Here is a 23,508-nt window from a genome sequence, read left to right as displayed (position 1 = left end):
ACTAACACCAGTGCCTCGCCTACCATTTCCCGAACACATCCAATCAAAATTTTGAGATAGTCATTTTATTCAACGTAGTTGAAGTATCTGGAAATTATGTCTTTGAGGAGGACACTCCCCCCACAGCCCTCGGGACAAGGGTTGTAAGTTATGCCTTGAAGGAATACAAGATTTTTATAGAAAGCGTTGTCGTAGAAACTTCCAAAGGGGCTCATCCCATTGCAGATTCAAAGGGCTAGTACCCTTTTTAATAGTTGAAAAGTGGTTGGAAGGTAACTAACCCTCCTCTCACGATTTGTGACAAGGGTCGTAAGTTACGCCCTTGGGGCACATAAGGTTTTTATTGAAAGTGTTATCGTAGAAGCTTCAAGAAGGGCTCATTCGATTATAAATTGAGAGGACTAGTGCCTTTTTTTATTAGTCGAAAGTTATCAAAGGGCAAATGCAACCCACCCCCCGCGCCCATCATTTTACCAAACACATCCAATTAAAATTTTGGGATAGCCATTTTTTTCAACGTATTTGAAAGATCTAGAAATTATTTCTTTGAGGATAACAAATCCCCCAGCCCTCAGGGCAAGGGTTGTAAGTTGTGCTCTGGGGGCATATAAGGTTTTTGTAGATCGCATGGTCATATAGACGTCGAAGGGAGCTCATTGGATTGATAATCAGACGCTCTAGTGTTCTTTTTAAGAGTCAAAGTGATCGGAGGGAAGCTACCCCCCCCCCACTCACACACAAACACACGTCGTATTATCCCGAAATGCATCTAATAGAAATTTTTAGATAGCCATTCTATTCAAAATAGTCTAAATATCATATAACAAGGCTTTTGGGGTTGAAACAAATCCCACAGATCAGGGACAAGGGTTGTAAGTTATGCCCAGGGGGCATTTAAGGTTTTTATGGAAGGGATAGTTGTTTAACTTTAGAAGAAGCTCAGTCTTTTTCACTGAAAAAGACTATATCAATATAAAAAGAACAGATTAATTTAAAAAAAAAATTCCACAAAATAAATTTTCAAAAAGAGTAAAGAACTCCATTAAACCAAAAATAAACAAGAATAGAATCAAATAATCCACCAAGCATAGGCCTACAACTGCCAGAAATCAGTATCAATAAATAAATAAAACCCAAAACAAACAGAAATTAAAATAAATAACAGAGTCAAAGTCAAAACGAATATAAATTAATATAGTAGGGTTCTAAACCCCTATGCTTTCTAAAACACATTAAGAAACCGAAAATTATTTAAGATTTTAAGGAATAAATATCCGCATATGTATATTAAACTGACAAAGCACATTATTTTTCAGTAGATTCATTTGAATTTTTTGGGGGGCTTAAAAACTTTTTTCTTATAATCTTCTCTGTATCTAAGTGTGTCAGTTGAGTTCTCGTTTTACAGCAAAAAAAGACGACATTTTATGAGAGAGTAAACAATGTGCAGGACTTACCCAATGACGACAATGGTGAAATCTAGAAGATTCCACGTGTTTCTCAAGTAAGCACCAGGGTGGGCTACAAATCCGTATGCAATAATTTTCATAAAACACTCCACAGTAAATATCACAAGAAAGACATATTCAATTTTTTCCTGAAAAATAAAAGCGACAAAGTTCAGTAAATAAAAGAAAAGAAAGGAATCATTGTATATAAACGAGCATTTCAAATATTCGATAATGGTTATAAAGGAGGTGTCTAATAGACGGAAGGACTTTACTAATTGTTACTGCCATGGCTTGGTGAGGTATTTAATAACTTAATTTTTTTTTTCAAATGAGACTAAAGAGTACAGAAGCTATGTGTAAGTTAAAACCACAGTATAAAGATATAGCAGTAAGTTTACCGCAGATAATTTCTGGCTCTTCATTCTCGGTGAGAACAAACAGCTCCTCCCACTTATTTTTGCATTAGCGCGTACAAACAGCTCCTTTCATTTGATCTGCCATCAGCGGTCCAATTACCCCGGAACACGTATTTTGGCAGAAACTTTCTCAAAATGCCTTTGATACCAACTTGAGACTTCGAAACCTACTTTTAATTCCTAAAAACATCTAATAATAACATTCCACCACTAATTACAATTTTCATATATGTATTGGAATAAATTAATTTAAAATTATTTTCTTCAAAATTTAGTGTTCCAACGTTGAAGCCAAGTTCCGCGTTCAAGAGAAATCTGACCTGTATACCCGTGAAAAGATCTAATGTCGCTTATGTTTCTACGTTCTCTGGAGCACTCGCACCGCGGTCCGGGTTTTTATAATGGGGGAGATAAGGAAAGATCATACTGCCTATAATTTATATACTGTGGTTAAAACTTACAGAAGCTATCTCGCGGTGGGAGATAGTGGACCTTCGAAGTCTGTTTTCATAAAGTCTGTTCAAAATCTTCAAAGTCTGTTTTCATAAAGATTATTTTTCTATTAAATTGGACTAATAATTCCTATTTCCGAATCAACTCTGATCGGAAATATTTTCGATGGATAGATTCTTTGAAAACGCAGTTTCTGTAAAAGACTTTGGCTAGAAAAGGGCATTTGCAGCTACTGCTGCAACCATAATAAGAGACTATAAGCCTCCAGTGGAAGATTTTCAACGACGTTGATTTCAGTGGTTAACTTTATGTGTTTTTAAGCCGTCTTCATTCTGGGAATGGCACTGAATAGGAGGCCAAGGTGACCAAAAAATACCCTGCATCCCGTCTCTTCTATTTATTTTTTTTTTTTTAGATTTTCATAGACATAATTTTATATTTTATTGTCTTCTATTTGCATTTATCCTTACAAATGTCGTTACTTAAAGTAAGTGAAGCTACCCAGTCGATCATTTTCTCGTTGACTAGCAACACTTCTCCGTCATCATTTACTCCTAATTAAATGGAAAGACCGTTTCTTCCAAAAAAAAAAAAATAAAATAAAATTAAAGAGCGACATTAAAGCCTAAAATGAGCACAAATATAGCCAATACAATATGTCAAAATTCAAAACGAAATTTAAGGACATTTCAAAATGTTTTTCTTTTATCAGCATTTCACTACAAAATTAAAAATTTCACAAATTTATAGGAATTCTTTTCTTTATTATATTTTAAAGAATCAGTCTAGTTTCATTAATTCGATACACCGTAAATTTGCATCAATATTTTCTTACTTTTAAACATATTCCTTTTAAATTCACAGAAAACCAATTGGTATCACCTAGGGAGGCCCCTTTATCCTAGGCTAACAGACCAATACCTAGAAGCTTTGTACGCACTTCCCACCTTTGACCTTAAGTCTAGATTTAGATGTTGCTAAATTCTGTGAGGATAGACTTACAAAAATCTGTTTTCATCCTCAACAACTCTTTTAGAAACTTCTGACACCAAACCAATTCGTATAGAAGCTTTGTAAGGCGTTCACTCGATTGTATATTAAAAGTTCCAGTGCTTTTGCCCTCACCTTAAGGGCATTTAGTTGAAACCTTAAGGAAATATTGAGGAGGATGTTGAACTGTATCAGAAAACATTATCAGAACCAAGATTGTCAAAATTGCGTGTCCGCAATACTTCGAGAACGCCTAAGGTTATTAAGTTGAAACTCACAGGTAATATTAAAGGAGATGCTGAATGAAATTAAAAGACACTATATACATTCAGTTTGTCAAAATAGCGCATCTGAAATATTACAGGCAGCGCAATAGCGCTACCTAAGTAAAGAACGATGTTGGCACAATGTATTATTTTTTTTTTTTTTTAGTTTTAGACCAGTGCACTTCGTATAGAAGGAGTTGTCGTAGAAACTTCGACAAGGGCTCATTCTATTGTAAATTGGAGTGGCTTGTGCCCTTTTTAATAGTCGAAAGTGATAGGAAGGCAACTAACACCCCTTCGACGCCCAACATTTTCCCAAACGCATCCAATCAAAATTTTGAGATAGCTACTTTGTTCAGCGTAGTTGATTTCCAGATAGAAATTATGTTTTCGAAGAGGACACTCCCCCCAACCCTCAGGGCAAGGGTTGTAGGTTCTGCCCTGGGGGCATATAAGATTTTGATAGAAAGCGTTGTCGTAGAAACTTCAAAATAGACTCATTCGATTGGAAATTCAAAGGGCCCCCAACAATTTGTTTCCCCAAGAATTTGAATTTGTTCTAGTCTTTCCAAGGCCAGAACATAATTTGCACTTTACTGAAAAATATAAATGATTATTTTTATAACTTTAATAAATAAAATAAAATTAACATTTTGATTACTAAATATCAGTATATGTATATTAAACTGACAATGCACATTCATTTGTATTTTTTTTTCAGTAAAGTGCAAATTATATTCTGGCCATGGGAAGGCATACGGATTTTGAGCCCTACTCATCTTAATTTCCGCTCGTTTTGAGTTTGACTCGGTTATTCATTGTAATTTCTGTTCGTTTTGGGTTTCACTTATTTATCGATGCTGATTTGTGGTAGTTTCACGCTTGGTAGACTATTTGATTTTATTTTTGCTCATTTTTGGTTTAATGGAGTTCTTTACTTTTTTTTTGAAACACTTATTTTGTGGAAAAACTTTTTTTTTTAATTAATTTCTGTTCGTTTTATATTGACAAAGTCTTTTCAGGAAAAAAGAAAATAATACTTCAAATCTTTTCGTTTTTTTAAGACTTTATAGTTTGGCCAGCTATTTGTATGCTGGAGAAAAATTTTCCGCAATTTTGAACAACATACACCCTTTTAAAATCTAGACACAAATAGTAGTCTTTAATTTAGTTTCATACCTCCTCTAGTTGACCTGAAATAGAAAACTTGATACCATTCGCAAAAAAATCTGTTTACTTTTTTTGATAGCTTGGATACACTTACGTTACTTTGAATTGGTTAAATTTTAAGAGCAGAAGTAGCCCCGAAAGATTTAACATAGTACCCTTAGTCGTTCTTGGGATACTGCTGAGATGCCTTATTGGGAATTAGCATTAACACGGTGCATTTTGATTTAATCTTAAGGCAACATTTCGTTTTTAAACATAATGGGCAAATGGGAAGGTGGGAGGGGGACTAGTTGCCCTCCAATTACTTTCGACTGTTAAAAAGGGCATTAGCCCTTCCTATTTTCAATCGAATGAGCCCTTTTCGAAGTTCCTACAACAACTCCTTCGATACAAAGTGCCCTGGTCTAAACAAAAAAAAACGAATAATACATTTTACCCCCGTCGATCTTTACTATAAAAATGTCAAGCCTTCCAATCACTTTCTGCTATTAAAAAGGGCACTAGGCCTTTCAATTTCCAATCGAATGAGCCCTTTTTGAGTTTCTACGACGACTTTTTCTATAAACACCTTATATGCCTCCAGGGCATAAATTACAACCCTTACCCTGAGGGTTGTGGGATTGTCAACCTCAAAGACCTAGGTTCCAGAACTTCCAACTACTTGAAACAAAATGACTATCGCAAAATTTTGATTGGATGTGTTTAGGGAAATGGCGGGCGCAATAGGGGCGTAAGTTACTCTCCAATCACTTTCAACTATTAAATAGGGCACTAGCCCTTTCAATTTCCAATCGAATGAGCCCTTTTTCAAATTTCTACGATAATGCTTTCAATGCAAACCTAATATGCCCCCAGGGCATAACTTACAACCCTTGCCCTGAGGGCTGCGGGGGGGGGTCATCCTCAAAAACCTAATTTCCAGACTTTTAACTAAGTTGAAAAAATTGCTATCTCAAAATTTTGATTGGATGTCTTTAGGGAAATAGTAGGCGTGAGAGGGGGGTCAGTTGCCCTCCAATCACTTCTGACTATTCAAAGGGGCACTAGCTCTTTCAGTTTCCAATCAAATGACCCCTTTTTGAAGTTTCTACGACAACACTTTCTATAAGAACCGTATATGCCCCAGGCATAGCTTACATCCCTTGCCCTGAGGGCTGTCAGAGGGAGTGTCTTGTAATCCTCAAAGACATAATTTCTGGACCTTTTAACTATTTTGAACAAAATGGCTATCTCAAAATTTTGATTAGATATGTTTGGATAAAAGGTGGGCGTGGAAGGGGTGTTAGTTGCCTTCCAATCACTTTCGACTATTAAAAAGGGCACTAGCCATTTCAATTTCCAATCAAATGAGCCTTTTTTTTTGTTTCTACGACAACGCTTTCTATAAAAACCTTATATTTCCCCAGGGTATAACTTACAACCCTTGCCCTGAGGGCTGTGGGGGGTTGTCATTCACAAAGACCTTATTTCCAGAACTTTCAACTACGTTGAACAAAATGGCTATCTAAAAACTTTGACTGGATGCATTTGGGGAAATGGTGGATGCGAGAGGGGGGTTAGTTGTCCTCCAATCACTTTCGACTATTAATAAGAGCACTAGCCCTTTGAATTTCCAATCGAATGAGCCTTTTTTTGAAGTTTCTACGACAACGCTTTCTACAAAAATCTTACATGCTCCCACGGCATAACTTACAACCCTTGCCCTGAAGGCTGTGTGGAAGAGTCCGCCTCAAAAACATAATTTCTATCTGGAAATAAACTACGCTGAACAAAATGGCTATCTCAAAATTTTGATTGGATGTGTTTGGGGAAATGGCGGGCGTGGAAGGGGTGTAAGTTACCTTCAAATCACTGTCGACTATTAAAAAGGACACACGCCACTCCAATTTCCAATCTAATGAGCCCTTTTCGAAGTTTCTACGACAACTCCTTCGATACGAAGTGCCCAGGTCTAAAGGAAAAAAAAATAATACATTGTGCCAACATCGTTCTCCGGCTAAGGGTATTAAGTTAACACTTTCAGGGGTTATTGAGGAGGACGAACTAAATCAAAAAATATTGCTTGCATCCAGTTTGTCAAAGTAGCGTATCTGCAATACTTCAGTAATGGCTAAGTGTTTTGATTCGAAACTTGTAGGTGATGTTGAGGGGAATGATGAACTAAATCGAAAGACAGTATATGACACCAGTCTGTCAAAATGGTGCATCTGAATATCTCAGGAACGGCTAAGGGTATTAAGTTAAACCTTTCAGGGAATGTAGAGTAGGATGTTGAACTAAATCAAAAGACAGCATGTGCATCAAGGATGTTAAATTGGGGTATTTGCAATGCCTCAGGAACAGCTAAGGATGTTAAGTTTGAAACTTTCAGGGGCTGATGAACTAAATCAAAAAAAATTGTCCGCATCCAGTTTGTCAAAATGGTATGTCTGCCGTATCTCAGGATAGGCTAAGCGTATTAGGTTGACACCTTTAGGGAATGTTAAGGGGGATATTGAACTATATCAAAGGCCAATATGTATATTTACGTTGTCAAAATGGCACATCTGCAATATCTTAGGAACGGCTCAGGGAACTAAAATAAAACCTTCAGAGAATATTCAGAGGGGTGTTAGAATAAATTCAACGACGTTGTGTGCATGCAGGTTGTCAAAACAGCGTATCTGTAATATGTCAGGAACGTCTGAAGGTATTAAGTTGACCATTAAAAAAAATGCTGAGGGGGCTGTCGAACTAAACCAGAAGATACTATATTCATCCAAGTTGTCAAAATGGTGTATTCAGGGAACTTTCAGAGAATGTCGAGGGGGATGTTAAACTGAATAAAAATCCAGCAATCCAGCAATCTCAGGAACGGCGTATCAGCATATAACGTATCAGCAATCCATGAGTGGATAAGGGTGTTAAGTTAAGTGTCTATGTAGAAAACACCATGTGGTGATATCTGTAATAGCCCCTGAGCGCAAATGGGTTATTGAAATGGAGAAGTAAAAGTTCTGGCTCCCTTCTTATGAGCCAAAGTAATTGGAGGGCAACTGTCCTCTGTTTTCCATCTACATCTGGAACTCAAAAGACATCTCTTTGAAATTTTGAGACGGCCATTTAGTTCAAATTAGCCGAACAACATAATAAATATGTCTCCAGGGATGACATGAACCCCACAACATGGGTCTTAACTTATACAAGTTCCCCATCGTTTACGCCTAGATTTTAAATGTAAAAGGGGGCGTGATTGATCCTGGGTGTCCGATTAGCTCGAAAATTTCAGAGATCATTCTTTGGGCCAAGAAAATCATGCATTTAGTTGTATTTCGAATGAGCTCTTACGGATCGTTCGCTAGGCCAAGATTACCAGAATTTTCCAAAATTATACTTTGGAAGCAAAACCCTTGTACCTGAGTAAATCAAAGACGCCATGTGCATTTAATTTTCTAAATTATCTGAAAGGCCTAATTAATTGAATTGAAAGTTTGAGGGAGTATTCAAGGGTAAAGTGGATTCATAGTTCAGCCTTGGGGGAGGGGGGCTGCGAAATAAAACACTACTGTGTCTATTCTTGTTTTTAAAACAGCATGTCTTAAAAGATTTGGGAACGATTTAGGAAGGAGTTGAAAGTTCCAGGTACTGTTGGAGAAACAAAGAAGGGTTGTTAAGCAATATTAATTCAAGCTCAGGTTTGGGAGGAGGTGAAAGGACTAACCGATTTTGCTTCCGACCAATACAAAAATAATGTTCTTACCCTATAAGCTCCTAAGAGACTTAAAATTTCAGCCGTTAAGTAGCTAGGTAGAACGAAAGGAGCTGCCAGGTTGTCAATAGGTCGTATATGTGGCATCTCGGGAGTGATTTAGGCATTTAAATTTAACCTTTTAGGGAATGTTGGAGGGACAGTTGGACACTAAATTGTGGCTTGGAGAGAGGATAAAATTAAATCAAAAGACTTTATATGCATCCAGGCTATCAAAGTACCACATCTGCAATACCTCAGGGATGTAAATAAAGAACTCAAGAAACCCAGTTGAAACTTTGAGGGAATATTGAATGGTGGGAGGGATGAAATGTGTTTTAGACTCTCACTTGGGGAAACCAAGAGGAGGTTATCAAAAACAATACACTTTTGAAGAAAAATATGGCTCTATAGATTCTTAATAAGAAATATCCTGTTTTTGGTCTAGGCTTACTTGGTGATTTTTGATAGACATGGTGGTCTACTATTTTGATTCTTCTATTGGTGATCTACCTAAAGATTTCAGACACCTCAATTAGACACCTAAGGAATGAAGACACCTCAATTAGACACCTAAAGAATGAAGACACATCAATTAGAATATCAGAACCAAGGGAAATCAGGGAACTAATCCGGTTGCTTTGATTGCTTTGACTTATTGTTTTAATTTTCATTTTTAAGCAGCAAAACAGAACGTTTTTCAGTAAATGAGATCAAAATGCATTGATTTAAACAAAGAAGAAGTTAAAAAAAAAACTATAATAAAGGTTGTTATTTAAAAAATGGACGATCAATACTCATGTATGTTCGAGGTTTTAAAAGGATTCAACTCTATAGTGAAACATTGTGTAGATATTCAATCCATTCCAATAATATTGCCCCTTCCCATCCTTCCAAAGTTCTATAGAAAAACTGTAATTAAAATTTATGGCGAAATTTTGCCCAAGTTATAAATATGAAACGAAAATCTTAATTCTTAAGCACAAAAACGGAAAAAACCTAATAAATATTCCTTTTATTAACCAATAAAAAACCGTATCAATTAAAAACGAACGGACATTAATTTAAACAAAAACTTTTCCAAAAAGAAGTTTTTCAAAGAAAAGTAAAGAGCTATATTAAATAAAGGGCGAGTAATAATATAGTATAACAATTCAAACATATATAGAAGACAAATTACCACAAACAGAGGTAGGGCTAATGCCGTCTAAGACTTCTAAAGTTCAGAGTATCATTTGCACTTTACTGAAAACAATTTTTATTTTGAGCAGTGTGTTTTTATTTTGTTATAACATCAATGCAACAGAAAAATATCACATCTCTATGCTAATCAGCGGTTACAAATAAAAGTAGTGCTTCCTATCTCCTTCTCCCCTTCTTATAGACCTTTAAACGGCTTGAATATCATTTGCATTTGTTCAAAACTATATTTTTTTCCTTTTTTTGAAGTGTGGTTTAATTTGTCGAAACGTCACCAACAAAAAAAAAGAAGGAAAATGACCATAATAACGAAGATTACTGAAAATAACTAATGAAAGCAGACTGATTATTTGATTTTTTATGTCAATTTAAGGAAATTCCCGCAATTTTGACTTAATTAACGTTATAAAAGAGGAAATGCTCAAATATATTTTGTTTTCAGTAAAGCCTAAATGACGCCCTGGCCGTTAGAAGGCTTCGAGGGCGTTAGCTCTACTCCTGTTTGAGGTTATTTCTCTTCATTTTAAGTTTTACTTGGTTATTCACTTTAATTTAAGTTCGTTTTGGGTCTCATTTATTCATTGATGCTGATTCCTGTTCGTTTTAGATTTGAATTATTATATGACTTTATTTCTACTTGTCTTTGTTTTAATTTTTTCTTTAATTTTCTGTTGAAGAGATGTTAATTTTTTGATATTTTGACTTTCCTGGCACAAAAAAATATCGAAAAATTCACCAGTTTTTTGCTTAAATCTGAGTAGTTGAGTAACAAGTGCGACTTTAAAGACTTATTTTCTCTTGGCAAATCCGAGTAAAATCAGTACACCTCTCTTCTCAATAAGTAGGAAAATTCAAAGTTTCTTTAATAATCCCTTCGTGCTATTAAGAATTCTTGACTTGGAAGTTGCAGGAGGGGGAAGCTGCCCATTAAGTATTAACTTTTGAAAAAAAAGTGTTACAGGAACAAGAGAAATGCTTAAAATGCGGTATGTATGAGACATTACTATAATTTTCGCTCCCTTCTTTTCCTTAAAAGACCTTTTGGCTTTTTGGCTTTTTGATCCAGACAATTTTTTCTCTTAGTGCACGCATCCATACATTTCTACCATGCTGATATGGGGTTATAAAAACAACTTGAAATCAATAAAGCTTTCTTGGGGAGCGCCAAAGACAGAAGGTCTAAACACAATGCACTGGAGGAGGGGTGTTCACCAATATGTCAGCCCCTGGTGCCTCCACACTATGACGAGTATGTAGTATTAGTACCCTACCTAAATGGTGTAGAAATGGGGAGCTGCTCAATAACAATTAATTTTCGTAAAAAGATTGTTACAGGAACAGGAGAAATTCTTCAAAATTTGAAATGCATGAGAAACTCCTATAATTTTTGCTACAAGGCCTTAGCTTTAAACAAATCAATTGAAGCAAATTCTACTAAAAAAGCGTCAAAATCCTTAGGGATTGAAGTAGTAGTCAAATATTGGTTGGTTCAATTCAGCAGGGCTCATATTTAGGGTTTTAGGGTTTTTCCTGCACCTCGTCGAATTTGGGCTTCTTAGAATACTTTTTAGAAAAATAATGAAACAACTTTTCCCTTTTTTTTGGAAAATAGACATATCAACGCTGAATTTCCGAAACTATATTATTTTCTTTCCTTTCGTTTTGAACCGAAACTTCTGAAACAACCAGATCCCCAGAAAAGCACCAGTCTGCCTTTAAAAACCAACTACAGCTATCAAATTGTACATAGGAAATGGTTACTTATTACGGGAAGTTCACACTTACTAGATAAGCATTCGTAGTGTTAGAATCTCCATTTGGATATGGTGTATAAACTGCCAATGCCACACAATTGGCAAATATTGTTATTAAAATCAGAGCTTCAAACGGTTTCCACTCAACAACATCTATACACAATTTCCTCAAAGGATTTTTGAGCGATAAGCACAACAAAGCCCTTTGCGGTCTTTCTGGAAGGGGTTTCCCCAATCGGCGTGGTGGTGGTTTCTTCTTCGCGGTGGTCGTCGTACTAACAGCCGCAGTGCTGGCAGTGCTCGTAATGGCAGCAAGCGCCGTTGAAACATTAAGGGTATCTGGTTGGTTGGGCACATTTTCACTGACAGATTCCATTCACCGCTAACAGATCATGCCAATTATGGAGACGCCTAGAAAACAATATGTGTGCAATTAGCCAAAACATGGCAAAAAAATTGAATCAATAAATACAAATAAAGCTAAAGCTATAACTATATTGCGCTGGCTTCTTCGAAAATGTGTTCTTTATTCACAAGAAACACAAGTTGGATAATTTTTGTCGGGGCAGCTGTTTTTTCTTATAAAACGTAATATTACCTAAAACTGAAATATACAGTTGAAACACAAATCAGGTAGGCTACAACCTTCATTTTAGACGCTTTTAATAGTCATATTAACAACAAAATTATTGATCATCATTTTGACTACCAGTCAGCTGCTAGCCTATGTTGCAAACAAATTAATTTTCCTTCTACTAACCAGGGATACGCAAAACGGGGGCTTCTTAAATTGACCGATTCAGCAATCGAATTTTTAGTTTAAAGCAAATACAGTTCATTAAAGCAAATACAGTTCATTTATTGACCTTCAGGATTTTTGCAGCAATTATAACGATTACAACGATTTTTAATTCAACTACCAGTATACTTCAATTGAAAGAGACAAAAAAGGAAACACAATGATAATGTACACACCTTACTTGGTGTGTTCCCAAGAATTGACACCCCAAAATTTATACTTTATTACTTTGTTAATAAATACGATTATAGCACTTAACAATTTACAACTACTGCATTAATGAAAAAACCTAAGTTTTTGCTGACGCGCAATAAAACGGCTAGCCATTTACAAAACACACGTTAGCATACATAATAGTGTTGGGTGATATTGAATATCGATATGGATATATGCACCAAATATCGATATCGAACATCGAAACGTAAATATGGATATCGAATACGATATTATTTCGTTTTTTTTTGTGTATTTGCCGGTGAACATCCAACAGAAAAGATCCAACAGAGAAAATTGAATAATTTTCGTAAATGGTCGAAAAGAAGAATAATGTATCCAATTCATTGACCATCTATTCAGATACACAGCATGCTACTAAACTACGTTTAGTGAGGGTGGACTCTCAAATTTTGCTGAGAACCTCAGAAAGGCTCGACTAGATAAAATAACTTCTAGGCTTATAGGCTTTGTTCAGATCACACTAGTCACTATTGCCACCTACTTCAATCCGCGTTTCAGGAAATTATATTACCCCTGACGATCTTCTCCAAGCTGAGAGTAAAATAGCAAGATATATGGATTTGGCCTTACTGGAATCTGTATCAACAGATGCAGGTGCTATGGAAGTCCCTGGGATTCAGCCATTACAAGATCAAACCAGTTTGTGGAGATTACATGACCTATAGAAATTTGTCATAGAATTAATGTCCATGTCCGCCACCAGTGCCCTTTCTGAGAGTGGATTCCAAGCCAGATCAGTTAATCATATAGTTTATGGTAACAAACTACAAGTAAGGAGCAGCTCGGCCAAATAGCAAACGAAACTCTAAAGCACGAAATTTTGATAACAATACGTACATCAAGTGAATTGGATTTTATGCTGACTCAAGATACATAATATTCATCAAGTCTCATGTACCCATCAAAAGCCATGGAAGCCTGAGCAAATTTGTATGACTTTTAAGAAAGGCCAGAATCGTCCGTAAAAAGTCAAAGAATCTTAATACAATTCGCAGCCTCAGATTCGGCATATCAGAGAACCTTACTGTAACGGTTTCTGGTATCCATATGAAAAAAATGTGAAATTTCGCAATTTTTGCCACAAGAAAGATCACGGTGCGTGCTCTTTTTTTTTTTTTTTTTTTTTTTTTTGTTTTTTTTTTGCAGGGTGATCTTATTGAACCAATGGTCATATAAGATCAGGAGAGCACTTACTCGAACGGAAATTACAGTCCTAGTTCCCTATTTTGTAACCAAAACAATTGGGGGGGCAGCTAGATCCCCACGCCCCTTTTTTACAAATTCATCCGATCAAAATTTTGAGATAGCCATATTGATCAGCATAGTTGAAAAGTCAAGTAATCGTGCCTTTGGGGATGACAGTGCCCCGCAACTCTCGGGGGAAAGGTTGTAAGTTATGAAATTTCTCTAGTGTCTACATATAGTATTTCTTATTGGGAAGTAAACAGACCTTTTATGGCAGGGTGAATTTTCTGCGGGGGAATTTTCTGCAGTGGAGATTTTCCAAGAGTAGATCAAAGTGAAACCATAAACCGGGGAATTTACCAGAATTCTTATACTAAATTCTCTATCTGACTTACTTTCTCTTTGCCAATTTAATTTTACATGTGGAGATAATCCTGAGAAATTGCCCAGAATTTTTTTTAAAGGAGTTGGAATTGGTCTGAGGGGTTTTCCGTGGGGGGGGGGGTCACGGGGAGATTCCCTATGGGTAAATTTTACGCGGGAGAAACTTTCCATTGCGACAATGGGAGGGGAGAAAATCCAGGAAACATTTTCCATGGAGGGAGAACAGCCAGCATGACTTGAAAAACGATTAGAGATTAAAAGAAAAAAGAAAACAAATCTTTTTTTTCAAACGAAAGTTGGCTCAAAAGAATTTTCCAGACATAATTGTCCGAAAGACGTTTTCTGGGGAAGGGGGGGGATTTTCAGCAGGGATGAAATTGTCTGGGGGAAGGGGGATCTTACTCGGGAGGAACTTTCCAATGAGGAATTTCCTTGGGGGGATTTTCCATGGAGAGAAAAGGCGGATTTTCCAGCATTATTTGAAAAATAATTCAATAAGAAAAAAACAATATTTCAACTAAAATTAAGAAGCAACGTCCAAAATTAAAATGAACAACAGTTGTCTCGTGTATAAGGAGAGGGCCCCTCTACTCAACACTTTATTCTTTACGCTAATTTTGTTATTTTTTTCTAATTATTTAAGAACAATTCATGAAACAAAAGAGCCATTTAATTAGAGTGAGGAGATTTTTAAAATACAAAAAGAAATTTTGGTGTGAAGAGCGAGGCATTGACGAGGTGTTACTCCCCTCATAGACCGAACAATTTCCGTTCCTTTGAGTTTTAATGTTCCTCTGTACTTTCCGCGGAAAAAATAAATGTCTATTTAATCACTGAAAGGCAGAACCAACTCCCGGGAGAAAATATTAACATGTTGCTGAATTTGAATAGCCAAAAACAACCAGTAGCTTATTTTTCTTTATCCTGAGCACGAGGAATCCCAAAACAGGGTTTTTACAATATTCATTCATGTAATGGAAGTTTTTTGTATTTTATTCAAAATGCCGAAAAAATTGCTTAAAATGCGCTTTAATTACAATTTTTCTTATTAAATTTTGGCAAAACATAAAGTTAATCTGAGCAAAGATTTTATTATTTATTATTTCATGGAAATTCTACCATTTTACACTTTTGAAGACGGAAACTGTGTGAAAAAGTAAGCTTTGGGGTGTTTTTAGCTTTGAAGAAACGTCAGTTCTCTTGAAGGGTTAAAATTGTAAGCCTTAAAGAAGATAAGGGGCGGTTTTTAGGCTTATTTTAGGAATTCTTTGGACTTGTTTGAGATGCATTTCAAAGTAAAAGGTCAATACTTGGGACACGGTATAAAGACTGATTGGTGGCAAAATTGTAGTGCTTAATCCCATGTCTTGTATGTAAAAAGCTTTAAATTTTACATTTCTCCTTTTCTATGTTTTAATATAAACTATGTTCAATAAATAAAAAACAATTAAGCTTCAGTGCCAGAGAATGAAGTTTCAGAAAGGAATTGGTATCGTGTTTTTCCACTTGTCAGAAACAGACACCGTGTTAGAAATTACAATGTGAGAAATAAATTTTGCTTTCCCAGGAAAAAAGAGAAATAACATGATATTGACGTAAGAAAACTGGTTTGTCGTTTAGCATTGTAGATTGCCTTATAAACCAAAGAAGATTCTAGTTGGGACGAATAAGACAGGTAACTAAAGACACATGGCCTGAGATTGATGACTTCTATGGTATCTTGCCAAGGAATTTACCAAAAAACTTAAGGGTTGAGGTTCACTTGACACACGGTAAATAGATAGGTCTACCTACAGCCAAGTAGACTTTACCAAAAAATACTAGAGTGCTGACCTTTGAAGTTCACTTATCATTTGGCTTCAAATTTTAATTATTTACGTTCAGCCAACAGTTTAAAATTATTTGGTTGGAGCTTCACTGTAGCTACGTCCTTGTCAAATTTCGAGGGGTACTCGGTGCTTTTGCACAAAAGGTAGATGGGGCTAGAAAGTGGCGTAAGTCTCTGAAAATAGGCCCGTTCCTTACAGAGATCTTACATCTAAGATCTCACATCTTTCTGCAAAGATTTCCGTTCTTTTAACTCATCTTTGTTCTAAGATCTTACGGCTCACTGATGTTAGCAAAAAGTGTAAAAGACGACATCTTTCTGCCATATAGAACAATGCTGAGAGAACTTTGATGATATACTCATCATAGTGGCCGAATGGCGTACTTCTGTACTATTTGGGTGCTTTTTCAATTGACTGCGCATTTATTTTTTCAAGTTGGCGCGTTGTGCTAATTTCTCGCATGTCAAAAAAATTCACTAAAAAATGGGTAGATTTTGCCGTCATAGTAACAGTGACAAAGCTAAAAACTTTAAATTCTAGTGTTTACTGGCAACTTCTTCTGACAGATTCAGAAATCTCTCTATAAAGAAAGGTGGAATTTTCAGAACCCCGTAGGGATTCTCATATCGCATTCTAGGCTCCATGATGACCTAAATTTCAAACATTATAGCGTGCATTATCCTTAGCGTGAAAAACCAAATGGGAAGGTGGTCAAATTTCAAAAAAAAAAAAAAAATCCAGAAAAGAGTGGGAAAAGCTGACCTTTGTTCGACATAGCTCAAGCAGCTCTTTCTGTCTTAAGCTTACCCATCAGCATTCAGCAACCCCTTCGTCGGGAGAGTGTTTTCTGTCATGAATCTTGTCAAGTACAAAATTCGAAACAGGATGCACCTTTAAATGCTTAACTCTACTGTGACCATCCGACTTCGGCTAAATTACCAGGGAAAGTGCTGCAGGGACTTTGATTCTACACCCGCTATGCTGAATAGATTTACCATTGACATATATGACATCAAAAAACCATCCAATGACAAAGAAAGTGAAGATGAAACTCTTGAGGAAATTTTGGGCGATATTGAAGGAGGGTTTGCTGTTTAACTTTGAAAATGATCTTGAATACTAGTCAAAGATAAATACAATATATGATTTAAAATATACAAAACTAATTCGAAGTTCATTAAAAGGAAAACACAAATAAAATAACAATCGGAACTGTTGAAGAACCTTGCCAAGTACAATTTTGTCTCATATGTATATGTCTTTGGTTTCTATTTCATGACAAAATCTCAGATCATTGTCCTTAGCATGCAATTTTATAGACGGTTGTATTAATAACAGCCGGTCTAATTTCTTGTCTTTGACTTGGTTGTTCTTGTCTTTAAAATTTATATTTTGAAACCTACGAAACATTTTGTTCTCATAACTAAGTTTGATAATAATCCTATGTATTAGTTATCCTTGTCAAATGCACCTTTTAACTTCCGCGTTTTTGTGTAAATTATTTATATTGCAAAACCAGTATACTGAGTTCCTTTTTCATTTTTTAGTTCTTTAATCACATTTCTATTGTTTGTTAGGGGACAATTCAGCATATTAGCCAAAAAGTAATGTAAAATACCACTTTAGATATTGGCAAGTATTTTTTTTGTTAGATCATCTTTAATTCTCTTTTTTATTTAATTCTCTGACATACCAGAGAATTAAGGAAAATATCTTTCTCGTCAACCCAGAGACTGAGAACAGAAAATTTTGACCCCAAAAGCGCAAGTAGTCAAAAATAAAAAATGCTTCACTGTTTCAGATTTCGGAATATGGTGCCGAAACCTGTCAATGAAGACTGAATCCTACCAATTTTGAGTTCTAGTATTCTGAAAAGCAAAATTCATACTTTCTGGTAACATTGTTTCTGATTTTTTTTTTTTTTTTTTTTTTTTTTGCACTCATCCCTGCAAGATCTAATTTACCCTGAATTTCGAACTCCACCCCAAAAATAGATAGAGAAAATGCGCCGATGGCGCATTTTCGCTTCCCTTTGTGCGCATTCTTAAGTCAGGCACCTGGCATCACTGATACTCATCATTGTTCTTAGACCGTGATTAGAGCAGAATGACAAAGACTTTTGCGAAAGAACACTATAAGATGTAAGATCTTAGTGCTACAATTTCACTTTTAAGCGTTCTTTGTCAAAAGATGTAAGATCTTAGCACAAAGATGAGTAAAAGAACAGGTCTAATGTGTCCAATAGCAACGTGTCTATGTACACAATAAATTTAGAGTGTATCCGGGCACTTTAGTACAGAAGGTAGGTGGGGCTTGGAAGTAGCATACGCCTCTACAAATCGCTCCGACAGCGAGGACCGAAGGTTCGAGTGTCCAGCACATATGCCACGTGCGCAGTATTTGTTTTGATCAGTGTTAACTCTTCTAATCGGGCCAGATATCCAAACCTTTGAGCATATATTAACTATAAGGGCTGTTCTTTTACTCATCTTTGTGCTAAGATTTTACATCTTTTGACAAAGAACGCTTAAAAGTAAAATCTTAGCACTAAAATCTTACATCTTATAGCGTTCTATTGCGAACGTCTTTCCTCATTCTGCTCTGATCAGCGGTCTAAGAACAATGCTGAAAATATCGTCAAATTTCTTTCATGATTGTTCTATATGGTAGAAATATGGCGCTCTTTGCATTTTTGCTAACATCAGTGAGCTGTAAGATCTTTGTTAAAGAACAAAGATGAGTTAAAAGAACGAAAATCAATGTGAGAACTTAGAAGTAAGATTTTAGTGCAAAAGAACGGCCCTATAGTGTGCCTATTCAGATATACATCAACTAACACCTTTGCACATATAGTGTATTGAAACTCTCTCCCTCTCTTTTTATCTAATAACTTACGGGGTGTCCATATCTATGAACCCTTCAGTATTATTGTTTGACTATGCGACCTCTCGCTAATCTATGTTGATAAGTAACAAGTTTAATTAAAACGGTGTTAGAGACATATTTATCAGTTCCGTAGAGTCTAATCTACAGCAGAAAGTATGTATTAATAGATTAAATGAAAAGGTTTTGAAGATGTGACAATCATCGACAGACTTTAATTAAAGACGATCAATACGTGTTTCTAGTCTGTACTTAAGAATATGGGTAACTTTGAGTGCTAATGGGTACCAAAGAGTATGGGTACTTAATTAAGTTACCCCATACTCTTTGGGTGGTACACTTAAGTATCTCTCATTCATGCCGCCTCCTAATACGTGAAATTTATAGATTTTAAAGTCACCCTCGAAATGGATATTAGCATAAAAAATTAGTGGAAAAAATGTGTTTATTATAAAACGAGGAAACCCTCAAAAATGGGTTAATCTTGTTGAAAATTACCACATTAAGTTAAAAATCAACTAAACACGGCAAGTGCTGCAGCCAAGTTCAATTCAGGTGCTGCGGCCAAGTTCTGTAGCCAAGAATGCTGCAGCCAAGTTCAATTCACTGCTATATTTTGCCAGTGGATATTCACAGCAAACAATTATTATTTACATCTATGCTTTCCCTATTTCAAAAAGCCCATTATAATGAACACATTCGAATTTGACTCTTGAGAAGGCTTTTGAACAGATACAATCAAACAAATTGAAAGAACAATAGATGTAGAAAGAAAAATAGACAAACAAGTAAGAAAAAGTGCGTTCGAAAACTACGACACAGCTTCGCCTATTTAAACTGTTTGAAGAGATTTCCAATCCATTGCACACCAATCCATTCAACCCTATCAGCTACACCATCAATTGTTAGTTTTTACTAACTTTTTACTTGAAAACTTTCAAAACCGAAAACAAGCAAAAGTAGAAAAAACTAGGTGTAAGCATAACTGCAACACCTGTTAAGGTAACCTTAACCAACCACCAGAGTACAGAACGAAAATTGTCAGAAAGTACTTCAGAAAAGCGGGATATCTTTCAATCTCCGTCCGAGACACAAATTCATGCATAATTTCCACGGATCAAAGCCAAAACCTGGACAGAAATTCCATGGCGACTAGCCATAAAGGAAAACACTGAAAAATTGTCGACAAAACCTCCCTCGTTCCATTATTAGCCAGAGAAAAGAAAGTTTGCTTTATGTAAAATTTGTCGTGTGGAAAAAAGAAGTAAATAAAAAGTTGCTGTCATATGTAAAAGTGTATCAAATATATTTTTAGGATTTTTTCAAAAAACAAAAAATCGAGCATTTTACTTTTTTTTTTCTTTTTGCACAAAAAGGAGTTAGAGAACAATCCAGTTAGAGGGAACACTATCGTTGCCTATAGTAAAGAGCTGTAAGGCTTCGATGAATCCTTATTAAATTTTTTTCCATAACCACTTCATATGGAAGGGATGCTCATATAAACTTCCGAGGGAGCTCATTTGATTGAAGATTGAAAGTTCTAGTGTTTTTATTAAGAGTCTAAAGTCATCGAAGAGCAACCAGCCCCCTCAGACACTAATTTCCCCCCAAAGACATCTGATACAAATTTTGAGAAAGTCATCTTATTCAAAATAGTCTAAAGATCGAATAACTACGCCTCTGGTGATAATATAACCTCCACATCTCCTGGACAAAGGCTGTAAGTTATGCAAGTTGCCCATTGTTTACATATAAAGTTTGGCTCTAGCCATTTCCCGCCAAAAAAAAAACCGCAGAAAATCCCCCGAAAAATCCCCTCCCGTGGAAAATTCCCCCACGAAAAATTCTCCCGCGTAAAATCCCCGCAAAATCCTCCCCGCGGAAAATCCCGCCAGAAAAATTCCCCAAATATTTCCCTTGGATAATTCCGGATGTTCATTAGAAGGGAAATCGGAAGTTCTACTCACCTGCTTAAGTCAGAGGCAACGCTCTAGCGTTGCCATAAAAGAGCCATAAGGATTTAATGTATTAACATTTTTCTCCCAGAGGCATTGCATATGGAAGGGGTAGTCGTATAAACTCTGGAGGGAGTTCATTTGACTACAAATTAAAAGTTCTAGTGCCCTTTTTAAGAGTCAAAAGTGTTTGGAGGGCAACAAGCCACACCCCGCACTGTTTTTCTCCAACTGCATCCGTCCAGACTTTTGAGATAGGCATTTTGTCAAAAATAGTCAAAAGGTCACATACCATGCCTCCGGGTTTGACAACCCTACTTCCAGCCCCGGGGCAAAGACTTTAGACTATACAAGTTTAAAAAATACTTCTTAATTTTTTTTTTTAGAATAAATATCAGCATATGTATAATAAACTGACAATCCACGGTCATGAGCTTGACTCGGTTATTTATTGTAATTTCAGTTCGTTTTGGGTTTCATTCATTTATTAATGGTGATTTGTGGTAGTTTTACACTTATTGACTGAAAGACTATTTGACTTTATTTCTGCTCATTTTTGGTTTAATGGAGCTCTTTACTTTTCTCTTAAAAAGCTTATTTGGTAGAAACACTTTTTAAATTATTTTCTACTCGTTTTTTATTGGCATAGTCTTTTCCACGGAAAAATTACATTTTCCATCTTTTCGAATTTTTTTCTATAAGAATCCTTAATTTTGCTTGCTATTTTGTATGTTGGAGAAGCTTTTTATCAATTTTCAATCCTGACATATATAGTATTGTTTCATTTAGTTTTATACCTTCTCAAGTTGACCTGAAAAATAAAACTTGAGGCCACTTCCTAAAAAATACTATCTATACTCTTTGACAACCTGAATACACCAGCGCTCTTTTGATTTTGTTAAGTTGTAATAGCAGAAGCAGTAATAGCAGTAGCCCTGAAAGTTTAAATTTAATACCCCCAGTCATTCTCGACATATTGCTGAGATGTCTTATTTGCAACCATACACGCTGTGTCTTTTTATTTAGCTTTAAAACAAAATTTAGTTTTAAAGCATAATGTGCAAACTGCATAACTATGGGGGGTTGACACATAAACCATCTCTAGGGACATAGCTATTGGACTGTTCTACTATGCTGAACAAAATGGCTGTCTCAAAATTTTGATTTGATGTGTTTGGAATATGAGTAGACTTAGGAGGAGGGTTACTTGTCCTTCAATCACTTTTGACTCTTAAAAAAGGCACTAGAACTTTTAATTTCCAATCGAATCAACTTCTTTAAAAGTTTCAATGATATTACTAGCTATTATAGAGCGGCGCTGCCTGATGATATTACTTACATGCCCTATTAAAAACCTGCATGCGTATAGTTTTTTCGTTTAACGCTCCCTAAAAGTTTCACCTTAATACCCTTAGCATCATTAGTTACAGTAACTATAGTGGTAGTAATTATAGCAAACACATAGTGCCTTCTGGCTAGTTCAAAACCCGCCACAACTTACTCTTAAAGGTCTAATTTACTAATGTAAACCGTTCTTGAGATGTTGCTTTGTCACCTTTTTGAAAATCTACATGCAAATAGTTCATTTTGATTTAGTTCAACATCCACCTAAATATTCCTTGAAAGCTTCATCTTAATACCTTGAGCTTGCGAATTAGCAATAGTTGTAGTAGCAGCAGTAGCATTAGTAGCAGTATGCGCATAGCACCTTTGGTTTTCTTCAACATGCCCTTAAACACATGCTCAAAGTTTTAACTTAATGCCATCAACCGCTCCTGAAGCAATACTTATACGTCCTCTTGACAACCCGTGTGGTCATATTGTGCTTCGATCTAGTTCAATACAGTTTCAATATTTCCCAAAATTTTCGCCTTAATACCCTTAGCTGTAGTAGCAGTAGTTGTACCAGTACCAGCAGTAATAGTAGTAGCAGTAGTAGTAGTAGCAGTAAAATTAATAGTACAAGTCTTTGCTTTAGTGGCAGTAGTAGCATTAAAAGTAGTAATAGTAGCAGTAGTAAAAGCAGTAGTAGTAGTAGCAGTAGTGTGAGTAGAAGCAGTAGCATTGGGATGCAAATATTTGGTTAGTTTAAAACCCCCACAACAAAACCTGTTAATTTCAACCTCACACACTAAACTGTTCCTAGGATATTGCTTATACGCCCTTTTGACAACCTGCATACAGATGGAGTGCTGTGATGCAGTTCACCTTCCACCCCCCTCCCCCCCCCCCCGTCAAAATTCCCTCAAAATCTCAGTTTCATACCCTTAGGCGTAGTTGTAATAATATTCAACGTAGTATTATTAGTAATACTAGTAGTAATATGAACAGTAATAGCACTATTACTAGTAGCAGTAGTAATATTAACGTTTGGCCTTTTGGTCAGTTGAAATTCCCTGTCATCAAGTCCTGAAAGTTTCAACTTAATACAATTAGCCGTTGCAACGACATTGCTGATATGTCCTTTTAATATCCTGTATATTCATATACTTCCTGAGAATTACATCTTCATTCTCTTAGTCTTACAAGTAGTTGCTACGGAAGTAGTAGTCGAAGTAGAAGTAGTAGTAGTAGTAGTAGTAGTAGTAGTAGTAGCAGTAGTAAATGTAGCACTAGCAGTAGTATTAGTAGTAGCGTGCATGTATTGCTTTTTGGTCAATTGATCTTCCCCTTTAAGCCTTCTCTGAAAGTTTCAACTTATACCCAAATCCATTCTTGATATACGCTCTTTTGACAATGTGCATGCACATGGTGTTTTTTTATATTCTTCCAAATTTTCACCTTGATAGACTTAGCCTTACTAACATTA

General features: G+C 35.9%; 1 protein-coding gene across 8 annotated transcripts in view; it reads right to left on the bottom strand.

Moving 5' to 3' along the window:
* The window catches only part of Ca-alpha1D (Ca[2+]-channel protein alpha[[1]] subunit D), a 401,670-nt gene that overhangs the window by 368,797 nt on the left and 9,365 nt on the right, over positions 1-23,508 (bottom strand). For all 8 annotated transcript variants that reach the window (XM_089106801.1, XM_089106795.1, XM_089106796.1 and 5 more), the window contains exons 2-3: positions 11,459-11,838; positions 1,458-1,597 (exon numbers count right to left, since the gene is read on the bottom strand). In XM_089106801.1, coding sequence (XP_088962927.1) covers positions 1,458-1,597; positions 11,459-11,803 — 485 coding nt within the window. In that variant the 5' untranslated portion in view covers positions 11,804-11,838. The remainder of the gene's footprint in view (positions 1-1,457; positions 1,598-11,458; positions 11,839-23,508) is intronic.

This window comes from Artemia sp. Qi Xiang Cuo, chromosome 21, assembly GCF_049724085.1.
Source record: "Artemia sp. Qi Xiang Cuo chromosome 21, ASM4972408v1, whole genome shotgun sequence".
NCBI classification, from domain to species: domain Eukaryota; kingdom Metazoa; phylum Arthropoda; class Branchiopoda; order Anostraca; family Artemiidae; genus Artemia; species Artemia sp. Qi Xiang Cuo.
This window is presented reverse-complemented; position numbering and strand designations above follow the sequence as displayed.